Below are 11,683 nucleotides of genomic sequence, written 5' to 3'. Positions count from 1 at the left end.
CCCCCCCCCCCCCCCCCCCCCCGCCCCGCGGCCTGAGCGCCTGGTGGCCCAGCTGAGTGGAGACGGTGCGTTCAGTTCTGGGCACATTTTTTTTTTTAATTTTTATTTACATTCTAGTTAGTTAACATACCAGAGCAGTACTGGTTTCAGGAGAATTCAGTGGTTCATCACTGGTTCAACACCCAGTGCTCATCACAAGTGCCTTCCTGAATGGCCATCACCCAGCTAGCCCGTCCCCTGCCCACCTCCCTCCATCAACCCTCAGTTTGTTGTCTTTAGGTTTTGGTCGCAGGGGCTGAAAGATTTAAGTGGCAGTCTCTGGGAGGCTGAGATGCCGGGGCTTCTGGGGGAGATCTGGGCTCTGGTTAAGAGGTACAGGCTTCTCTGCGAGCAGGTGGCCCCGGTCTCGGGGAGCGAGTGGAGTCACATCCCCCTCTGTGTAAATGGCAAGGGCAGTCTAGGTTTCCTCCTCTTCTATAACCAACTAAATATTTGAAAAGGTCAGCACTGAGGTCTATTTGTGCTTCTGTCTGCTTAGCATTTTCATTTAAAGGTTTGAAAAATGGTTATAAACAAAAGGACTACTTGAAAACCCTTTTCGGAGGATGTGATGGGCTGCGGGGTTGTTAAGAAGGCCTGCATGGGGGAATGAGGGAGTCCCAGACTCCGGACCCAGCTTCACCCAGTAGTGGCTGTGTGGTTTAGGGCAAGTCACTTAACCTCTTGGAGCCTCAGTTTCGTGTCTCTGTGTATCATTGCGATGGGCAAGTGAAGAGACACATGGCTATTTCTAGGAGCCATGGAAAAAAGACCCATAAGGTAACCACATTAAAAAAAAACTAAGCATGGGGCGCCTGGGGGGCTCAGTCGGTTCAGTGTCTGCCTTCAGCTCAGGTCATGATCCTAGGGTCCCGGCATCGGGCTTCTTGCTCGGCGAGGAGTCTGCTTCTCCCTCTGCCTGCCACTCCCCCTGCTTGCGCTCTCCCTCTCTGACAAATAGATACATAAAATATTTTTTTTTTTAAATTAAGCACATCCAAACTACTACAAAAAGTTAGGCAAGAGTCTGAAGGAAAAATTGGAGCGTATTTTGACAGCAAGTGAATTTTTTTCATGTATACAGTGGTCTTATAAATTATTAGGAAATTTTCAAACAACCCAACAGATGAAACAAATGCATCAGTGTGAACAGATACTCTGCAGAAAACTAAATTAACAGGGCTAATAAAGACATGAAAAGATGCAGAATCGCCTTCATACCTAGGGAACATGTAATTAAAACAAGGAGCCCTTTCACCGCTGTCTGCTGGGTAGATAGGAAGAGATGTGTTAATTCCCTGTGTTGGGGAGTGTATAGAGAAACAATTTTTTTTTTATACACTATGGGCAGGAGTGTAAGTTTATGTAACCTAGGAGGAAAACAACCGATCTTACAATTTTAGTTTACCTGTGTTTTGACCCAGAATGTCCTGCACAAAGATGCATAAAATGAATCTTACGGCAGGAAACTGTGTGGAGAGATATATCTGTGTATCTGTACGTACACGGCCCGAATACGTAAACTGAAGGACAGGAGTATTGTAGGTGAGTCAGTGCTCAGCTCAGATCGCCCGGGTCCAGATCCCAGCATCACCACTTACTAGCTGGGACCCTGGTTAGTCACTGGCCCTTGCCGACCTTAGCATACGCCTTTGGAAAATGAGAAAAGGAGTGGTACTAACTCATAAGGTTGACATACGGGTCAGAGGTTGTAACAGATAAATAACAATTAGAATGGCGCTTGGCATACTATGTATAATACATGATATACATAAATATCTTGAGAGGGAGAAATAACTCGAGACGTTTGTATATGTTTATACATCTATGTGTTTAGAAGACTGACTTCTAAGAAGGTGTGGAGCAGACTGTGAGCCGTGGGGAGGAATCCCGAAGGCGAGTACTTGTTTATTTGTAACACGGCATACTGTTTGATTATTTCAATTACTAACATGTAAGACTTTTTAATTTAAAAAAAAGAGGCCTCCCTGAAAATCCACTGTAGGTGATTTCCGGAGAGCTGCAGCTCAAGACTCAGTCAGGCGGGGGCCTATCAGAATTTGGGGATAAAGCGCTCTGAAAACAAAGCTGGAGGAAATGAAGTCTTGCTATAGAAAGTGACTTCTGTTAGACGGCAGACACTTGAGAGATTTCTGTTTTTATCAAATGGAACATGGCTTTTGAAATTTTTTTTTAAATCCCTGTAAGAGCTTTTAATGTTTGCTCTCAGAAAGTGGGAAACCCTGCGTAGATGAAATATCTGGATGAGCAAAGTGTTGATCCCCGAGGCCTGTGACAAATGGCAGCAGGAGACGGGCGAGGTCAGGGCAGCCTCGGGGAAAGCTCTGGTCTGTCCTGCCTGTGGAGGCCGGGCAGGGCAGGCTGAGCAGCCGGCTGGGCAGGGGGCGGGAGGTGGCCCACGTGGCCAGCTGTTCAGTGGGGCCTGGGGCTGCAGTTCAGAGCTGATGGGAAGGAGGATGGAGGGAGGTCTGTAGTCTCCACCCATCAGAGCCCCTTCCGCGAGGTCAGGGTAGACCTCACTGAAGTCCTAGCTGAATTTTAAATAAGTATATACGACAAGGGGGTGCCCAGCGGTGTCCACCCCAAACCAGCTCCAGACTGTGGACGGGTCGGGGGACGGGGCCAGCAATGCAAGTGCTCCAACCCTAAAAGCTCCTGGAGAGAGTATCTGCTTTCCGCTTGGACTGCGATGTTGATTATGTTTTATTTATTACATTAGCTCAGGCAGGTGCTGTCGATACGGGCGAATCTCCTTCTGTAAGCGTGTGTATGTCTGTCGAGTCTTAGCAACCGCTGATTGTGACTGAGCTGTGCTGGCCAGCCAGTGTCCTGGGCACTGCACCTGTTCTGGACCTTTGAACCCTCCCAATGCCCCAGTATGACGAGGTGCAGACCACAGTCCCATTTCACAGGTTAAGAAACTGAAAATCACAGAACTAGTGAGGAGCAGAGCTGTGGTGCACGCCCTGTTCCTTTTTCTGAAGGTCATGGGTTTCCTTCCACACCTACTGCCTCTTCCGCCCTGCAAGGATACACAGTGTTTGGCACGATATGGGCGGAGTAAAACCAGAAATTGCAACAATCTACAAACCCTGCAAAGAGGAAACACACACACACACACACACACACACACACAAGCACACACACATTGTAGCGGGAAAGCAGGAATACCACCTCAGACTACAGAGGTGAGTCTTTTAAATATGCACAGAAAACTTTTCTATAAGTTCTGGCCTTCACGAATTTGGAAAACATAAGCAGTGACCAAGGGAGTGTCATTAAATTACTAAGACATTTACCAGACAATTCCTATCAAGAGGAGTTCACGTGCCCTATTTAATGGATATGGTTGTGGTGATTTCTGAGACCCCAGAGGAATTTGTAACATGGGCATTTTTAGGAGAGATTTTTAAGAATAATGTGGATCATGCTCTCAGTGATGGTTTGACCACAGGACAGATGGGAGTCCCTACCCCCACCGCCCATCACTGAAAGTCAAAGGACCATCGCTGAAAGCCAAAGGAATGTTGTGAAGCATCAGTTAGGAGAAGGTGTTCGATGGTTCGGATGTGAAGCTTCCCGAGGGCTGCCGCTGACCGGAGGGCCAGAGCTGGTAGCCTCTGCCCACGGAAAACCGAGCAAAGGCAGGTAGGCCATCGACTCAGAGAAGAGAAAATGCAGTTAGCCAATCCACACTCAGGAAGATGCTCACAACCAGGGAAATGCAAATTAATTAAAATAACTTGGGATTTTTTTTTCAGCTGGTTGGCAAAATTTGCATAGTGTGGCGATATCACGTTCGAGGGGGCTATAAGCAAAATGGCCCTTGTCATCTGCAGATGGAGTTTGTGTGGGGGTCTGGGCGCCTGGAGACTCGCGGAGGAGTAGCCCGTGACCCTGAACATGTCCCTGTCCTGCGTGCCAGGAGTCTCCCCTCCGGCAGGACCAGCATCCACGCCCAGGTCAATACCAGCACATGCGCAGTTGGAGCCTTGTAAAAGACGTGGAGTGTAACAGGTTTCACTGAGGTGGGAAGGATTTCAATGTCCACAATAGGAGAGGGATAGATACTAAGTTTATTCATATGGTGAAACAGTGGTTATAAGTGAGCTTGATCGATACGTTTTATCTACAGACCCCAGACACATAAAGATGTACAATGATGCATGCCCTGTGATAGTATTTACTGGAGTAAAACATGCTTGCACACTGGTTATGGATGTTCAGACATCATATTTACACACACGCACACACAGCACATACAATTATAAACAATTTAATGGACATACACCAAATTCTTGCAGTAAAAGGGGTGTGGATCTACAGGTGGGGATTATAGTGTGCTCTGATTAGATCTGTAATATCTTCTGATTAATGATAATAAAGTGACTAAGTGGAGATAAGATAAAATTGCAGCAGTTGCTGGCACAGTAGGAATAGGGGTGTTTGTCAGACCGGGCTTTGTACTATTCTGCATCTTTCAAATTTCTCTAAGACAGAGCCCCTGCCAAGGGCCGGCGCGCAGGTGCGCTACCTTGCCCGGGGAGCTGTTGCACAGGGAAAGGTGCTACACGTACCTGCAGCCGTGGGTGCGTGTTGGCGACGTCCCTGTGTCCTCAGGAATGATGCAGAGCCTGTCTGTCCTCTAGTCCTGGCTGAGTGCCTCCCCACCCTCACAGACAGGTGCTCCTGCAGGTGCCTGGAGGCAGGGCGGGGCCTTTCCAACCTGTGTCTCCGCCCCGGGCAGCCCTGAGCCTCAGCCTCAGACCAAGCACCTGTAGGTGCCCCTCTCACAAACGCCTTGCAGCACGTTTCTTCCTGAGCGGGCTGCAACCCCCCTACATACGTTAAAAATAGGTGCTCGCCTTGTCATGAATTTGGGGAGGAGTGTTATGTGTATCTGATTTTACAGTGGCATTATTTACACCGAACTCTGCTCTCTGGGTAGAATTGGCAGTAGATCTTGGACTGTCATCCCATCACCCTGTCACCTGTGATTTGTTCATTAGTGTAGTTCATTCATTCATTCACCCACCCGTTGACGTTCAACAAGTGTGTGCGTTAGGCAGCGGTCTGACACGGCCCCCAGGATTCCTGCCCCCTGAGGTGCATCCCCGTGTGCTCTCCCACTGAGCGTGCTGGCGTGCGGATGGGATGAGATTTCACTCCCATGATTAGGTTCTGTTATATGGTCAAGATGAACCGAGTTTGAAGATGTCGTTAAGGTCTCTTGACCAGTTAACTTTGAAGTAATGAAAAGGGAGATTATCCTGGGTGGGCCTGACCTGATCAGGTGGGGTCTTTTATAAGAGCATCCAGGATTTCTCAGGAAAAGGAGTTTCAGGGCTGAAGGGGCCTTCTCTCGCTGGTCTCGAGGGTGTAGGCGGCTGTGCTGGGGGAGGGCCATGGAGAACGGAAGCAGAGGGCCTCCTGCAGCCTCAGGTAAATGAATTCAGAGGAGATGCCTGGCGACAGTTTGCCTGAGACCCCGAGCAGCACACCCAGCTAGGCCGTGTCTGCACTCCACCCACAGAAAGTGTGAGATGATAAGTGCATGTTGCTCTAAGCCACTAAGTGTGTTATGCAGCAGTAGAAACTGAGCACAATACTGTATATCATATGTCAGTTGCTAGGGGGGTCAGAAGGAGCAAACAATGCTTTGTTTCCCGGGCACTCAGTCTGGTGGAGGAGAGAAGACGCCAAAGGCACAATTTAGAGTAGAAAGAGGGATCTTGGAGACGGGAATAGGAGGTACCCTTCAGTTGACCACAGCAGACCAACCCACGTTCCTGCAGAACCCTGTCCAGCACCAGCGGAAGGCGAGCCAGCCATTACAGGTGAAGACGGTGAAAAGTGGGGAGGGATGCCTCTGTTCTTCCCCCTCGCCCCCCTGTGGACTTCTCGGCTGGGTGCCATAAGCCTGCCATTTTCTCCAGCTGTGAATTTCTTTTCCACCTGCCACCTGGAGGGAGCCTCTCGTCATCAAGGGAAAATGAGGTTAACAGACAAGGAGACCCAACAGGTGAAAAGACAGAGGATCCTGAAGGTGTTTGATCCCCAGGTCCAGCCAAGCCTGAAACCAGCTTGAAGCCCGTACTTTCTGGTTAAAGGAACCAATAAACCTCGGGGATTCTGCTACCTCTTAGCCAGCCGTCCTGACTCGTTAATACAGATGTGCGAGCAGCGGGTACACAGTATAATAAGCTCTCCCATTTTAGTTACTGCTGTCATTCCAAAAACCGATTATTCATGTGAACTAACGAAGCACTGTGAGATCTTAAAGGGTGGGGACGTCACTCCGGGGTGCTTATCAGGGGAGAACTGAGTCCCGCGTGCTGAAACAGACGTCCCCAGCACGGCGGTACAAAGGGTGCACACGGGGGATGAGGAAGGACGGACGCGGACATCTCGGAAGAGGCTCAGCCATCCCGATGAGCTGGCTGGCTGGCCTCTGATTTGTGGCCTCCCGGAATGCAGGGAAAATACGGACGTTTTTGAAAGGACAGCCTAGTGTTCCCGAGGCGCTGGCCACAGAGAGCCCCCTGGACACAGCCCCCTGGCAGGCGAGTGCTGGAGAACGGGGAGTTGTGGTCCTGTCTCGGGGCTGTGTGTTCATGTCTCCTTCCTGAAGGCGGGTACCGCACGCTGTCAGACCACGCCGGCACTCCGGCAGGGCCCCCATTCTGTGAACGCGACACTGAAGAGCCCCTAGACATTGGAACAGATCAGGTCGCTCAGATCCGCGATCAGCTCCTGCCTGGAGATGGCCTTCCTCTTGCCCAGCTGGCGCACAGACCTGGGGAATTTGGCCTGGCTACGGGTGACCTGGAGGCACCGGTCATCACCGCCGTTCTGCTGGTCACTGCTGGACGCTGCTGACATGGAATCCGATTCGGTGAGGGATGGCTCAACCTTGGGCTTGCCTCTGAGCTTCGGGGGGTGCTGTGCGGACTGGAAATTCCGGGAGCGTGGCTTTCTGTGCCCATACACCGGCCTGTCGAGCGGAGCCTCAAAGCCATCGTCCCAGGACTTGAAGTGCACCCTTCCCTGGTACTCGGGAGCCAGGGTCCGGCTTTCTGACCTGTCGCCAACATAGAAATGAGCCGCCCCTTGGAGGCCTGTCAGACACTGGGGGTGGAGAGACCGTTCGACTGGCTCTCTCCTTGGGGCACCCTCCTCTTCTTCACTCAGCTGCGGAGAGGGCCCCTGCTGGGGGGCCCGGGACACAGCTTGTCGTGTGGTCCTGGGGCACATCTCCACGAGGTCCTCCAAGGCATCCATCCTGAAATGTCCCTCTGGCCAGAAAGTGGGATGGGTTTTTTGGTGAGAGTCTCGTTCATTAATGATGTAGTATCTGGGAGCATGGGACCTGGGACCACGCGACGCCACGGCCGGGAGCCCTGGTCCACGAAGAGGGCGGTCCATCTGCTGAAAGTCTTTTCGATAAAGAGGTTCTGAGCGAACATCTTCCGTGCGTTTCGTCTGTGTCACGGATGAGCAGGACCTGTTCTCGCGCCGGTCACCTGCACTCGAGCTCCGACCACGCAGACACCTGTAAGACAGGTGGTGAGGCACCTGGGCCCTCGGCACCCTCGGAGCGCCGGGCCTTGTGAGCGCAGCGGCGCCCTCTGCCTGTTCACTGACCCACACTCCAAAGGGTTAATGCGTGTTTTGTGGATGGACGCATGGGAGCGTTTGGGGAACACGGCTACACAGATGTGTCTTTACTCCTGGAATTCTTAGAGCCCTTCATGGAATGGTGTGCCCTGACTCTCCATGGAGGGGGTAGGACAAAGGGGGTTTGCTAATATATTTCACGAGGGAGCCCCCCTTTCGTCCAGGAGCACGTAGTGGGACTAACAATTGTGCAGCACCTGTTAGGAACGCTGCCCCTCACCGTCTCTGCCAGCAGCTAGCTGTCCAGCTGCTCGGACGCGGCCTGCCTGGGAACCATCCAACGGAACGGAATCCCTTCTCCTCGTCAAGGCCCCCCAGATACACGAAGACAACCCTCCTGTAGCAAGCTTTCAGGTCCTTTGTTAACCTAGTCATTGTCTTCCGAAAAAAGCCCAAACCCCAACACACCATAACCCCTGTATTTTATCTGTGTGGCTTCCACTGTGTTACATTCAGATCCAATACAATTTTCTATGTATTTCTATGTATGACCCCACAGTTTGGGTCAGTGCCTCCTTCCAGAAAGCCCCACCTCCGTGAAGGAAATCCAGGGATCCACTCTGTCTTATGTGTACATAAGGCCGAGACAACTGACCCCACATCATACAGAGTGATCTTGCCACTGACTTGGCCAGCCTAGAACTAAAATACGAAAGATCTTGCCAATACTATGGCCACTGTGAAGTTAAAAAGTAAAAGATAAAACAATTATAAAAGGCATTTCCCCCCCTTGGGCTATAGAAACACACACCCCAGGTTGGCAGGAACGTTTGCTTAGAGGTTATCTGGCAGAAGGCCTAGGAGGAAGACTGTCCTGTTGGACACACTTTGTCCCCCCATTTCTTCTCAGTAGCAGCTGGCCCCGGGGCCTTCTGGCATAACTGGATGGCCCTGGCCCCCTGAAACCGCTGAGACCCTCAAATCGCTAAGGGCTCTTTATCTCGCACTTTATGGCCCTGGGCCCTCCCTGGCAGGTGTCATGGCCAGGGAGGCGGGTCCCCTCACCTGTTAGCGTCCTGCTCCGACCTGGATTTGGAGGTGCCAGGAGGAGGCGAGCTGGGGCTGCTGAGGCCTGGCTGGGGACTCGGGGGTGTGCGTTGGGCGACGGTCCCCACCCTGCCACTCCTGCTGCTGGATGAGTCCAAATTGACCACAGTGCCATTGCTTTGGGGTGTCAGCGAGTGAGCTGAGGACAGCTGGCTGCTGAGATCACTGTCCTTTTGAAGCCTCTTGCTGCTTTCCTCTTGGGTTTGGATTCGGGCTGCAGGAGGAGGATGGGATGTGAGAAGAGGGGGTGACGCATTCAGGCTGATTGAGCTGCAAGAGTGCTGACTTCCAGCTGCTGGGTCTGCAAACAATTGTATGTGCTTGCAGATAACCCATCCCACGGGCAGCAAACATGCCGCGTCACTCAATCATTTCTTCACTGAGAGTGGGAGCAGGAAGGGAGGGTGGACGCACACGAACCCCAAGGCTCTACAGATGCACCATCTGAGACCCCAGAGATAAAGCAGGTCCTTCACCAGCTTTGGGGCTCTGCTGGTTTATCTGTACACTGCATACAATAAAGCTGATGGGACAATTAGGATTTTTTGGAAGCAGTTCGTAGAGCATTCTGAAAGAAGATATAGATTGAATAAAAACTGGCCACCGGACACTTCCCCTGCCATCCCGAGAGAGGTCCTGCAGACCTCTGGGTTTGCAGACAACGTGAGCTAAACTTAATTATGTCCCATTGGCAAATAGTACTTGACTTTCAGTGGGGTTTGATGGCGCGAGCTCTAGTCTCTTTCTGCAGTGACTTTCTTGCAGGGGCTGCTTTCCGCCCAGGGGGTGGGGGCAAACCTAACCCTTGCGCTGTGTGGCCTTTTCCCTGAGGGCAACAGATACTTTCCCATTAGCTCTGTGTTAAAGCAGACACAGATTGGCCATTTTAATGTTGCCCGCTGATCCTTCTAACTCCACAGGCAACGTGGTCTCTTAGTGGCCCCAAGGGGCAGACAAGTTTCCCCACGAGCTGTCCCTGCCTACTTGCCTCCCTTCCGGCCACACCAGCCTTCTGCTTTTTGTTTTCCTTCTTTCCGCAGGAGGCTCTTTCCTCTTCCCTCAAGGAGCCTGGGTGGGAGCAAGTTTGTCCAGGTGCTGCCGGAGATTTGGGGTAGAGCAGGTGTGCCCGCTGTGTTGGTGGCTGGGCGTGCCCATCTGGCATTGCCCTGCGGGAGGGGGACCGAGGGGCGTGCCCTCAGGAGGCTGGACTCTGGGGTGGAGACCTGGGGAGAGCGTCTTGCCAGGAAGAAATGGCCACCGAGAAGTACACAAAAGTGAACCAGGACGTTCTTAGGGGTTTTCTCCAGATTTCTGTGTTTCTTTTTCTCCCCTACCTCAAAATTTCCTTCTGATTTCAGACATGTTTTGGTGTTATTCACAGTTCTGGGTATGATGTAAAAATTGTAAATCTAAACCAATATTTATAACCCTAGATTTTATTTTATTGTGCCTAGTTAATTGTGAAAACCACAGTTTATCATTGGTGTTATATCATAATCTGCTGTGTTCTTAAATACAGTCACCAACTGAGACACCTGGCATTTTTGTTTATACTTACCTTCTACCATTTGGGCAACTTTCTTCTTATCTTCAGATCTGGCCTAAAATATAAATGAAAAGTATATGCTTGTTTTGGATTTAGCAGGAAGACATAATAATACTAATCTTGGGTAGAGGGTAGGGGGAGATTTATGTGTCATCGTTCATGCCTTGGGTCATGACCCTACATCTGCTGTCACTTGGGGACAGCGTACTCAGGACTCAGACCTGTTACCTGAATGAATAAATGCTGACACCCAAGAGCGGAAGTTTTTTTACCTGGCAAGTTTTACTTTTAGACCATATTTAGACTCTGCCCATATGGTTAACCTGAGACACAGAAGAGAAAGCATAGATGGACACCGTGGGAAATGTATGTTTCCCCAAAAATGCCCTTTGCCCCTCCAAAGTCATTTCTTATTTGATTGCTTCTGGAACTGTTCCTTCACATGAATTCATACTCATGGAGTTATGCTTTCAAAAACTGAAAAAGGCAGATATTTCATGCACAGGGTTCTGGGACTGGGGTGAGTCAAGGGACGCATCCCACTGTCAGCCGTGTGGGGCAGGGTCAGCGTGAGCCTGAGGGCCGGTGCCTCCCTTGCCTTCCCCTGACCTGACCTGGAGTGGGGTGGGGGAGCCGCGGTGTGCACAGACTGGACCTGTCGGTCTCCCTCTGACTGTTCTGAGAGCGAAGTCCCAGATGGGAGAGAGGATAATGACCAGAGTCTAAAAGTCATGAAAAAGGTGTGTCTTTGGGTCCAAGCAGAATCGGTGAGCTCAGATGTCCAGGTTGACACAGGTTGGGGAAGGGGCTCCCCCCGCACCCCAAAACCTTGGGGCAGCCACAAGAGGGCGCCAAAGTGCTCAGGGCATCAGCAAGGCCCCTGGGGCAGGAAAAACCAGACTGGCTAGATCCTGGGCGAATGGGAGCTGTCCCTGGGTGTTCTTAGAAATAACGCTGCAGAGCCTGGGGGAGGCGTGGCCTTTTGCTCCCGGGGTGGCCAAGACTCCTCATGATTTGAAAACGGGACCTCACCTGTACTCCCTTGCTGGCCAGCCCCGCCGTGCGGCTGGAGCCCATGACAAAGCACAGATGGTGCGATACTTGCGTTTTGGGTCTGCACTCGGAGCTGCTGGTTGCTGAGCTTTAAGGACCTCACGATGCTCTGGAGGTAATAGACGAGCATGCTGGAACAGAGCAGGGCCACGAGTGAGCCCCAGCCGGGCTCGGGGCTCAGGCACCCTCCCCGCCGGGCTGGCAGGCAGGAACCAGAGGTCCCCAGGCCCCGTGCTGGGGAACCAGCCCCCACGTCCACCCCCAGGATGGAGGTATGAGTGAGTGCTCGAGCTGGCCAGC

The 11,683-nt window shown here is 51.6% G+C and overlaps 1 protein-coding gene across 1 annotated transcript in view; it reads right to left on the bottom strand.

The window, feature by feature from the left end:
* Positions 1 to 6,767: 6,767 nt before the first annotated feature.
* Positions 6,768 to 11,683, bottom strand: part of TMC3 (transmembrane channel like 3) — a 36,590-nt gene continuing 31,674 nt past the window's right edge. Inside the window, exons 19-22 of the mRNA XM_008687811.2 lie at positions 11,436 to 11,514; positions 10,343 to 10,385; positions 8,743 to 8,998; positions 6,768 to 7,612 (exon numbers count right to left, since the gene is read on the bottom strand). Of these exons, the coding sequence (XP_008686033.2) occupies positions 6,769 to 7,612; positions 8,743 to 8,998; positions 10,343 to 10,385; positions 11,436 to 11,514 (1,222 nt within the window). The 3' untranslated portion in view covers position 6,768. The remainder of the gene's footprint in view (positions 7,613 to 8,742; positions 8,999 to 10,342; positions 10,386 to 11,435; positions 11,515 to 11,683) is intronic.

The sequence above is a fragment of the Ursus maritimus genome, unplaced genomic scaffold (assembly GCF_017311325.1).
Source record: "Ursus maritimus isolate PB19 unplaced genomic scaffold, ASM1731132v1 scaffold_27, whole genome shotgun sequence".
NCBI lineage: Eukaryota > Metazoa > Chordata > Mammalia > Carnivora > Ursidae > Ursus > Ursus maritimus.
The sequence above is the reverse complement of the archived record's forward strand: the minus strand, read 5'-3'. Positions and strand labels throughout refer to the sequence as shown.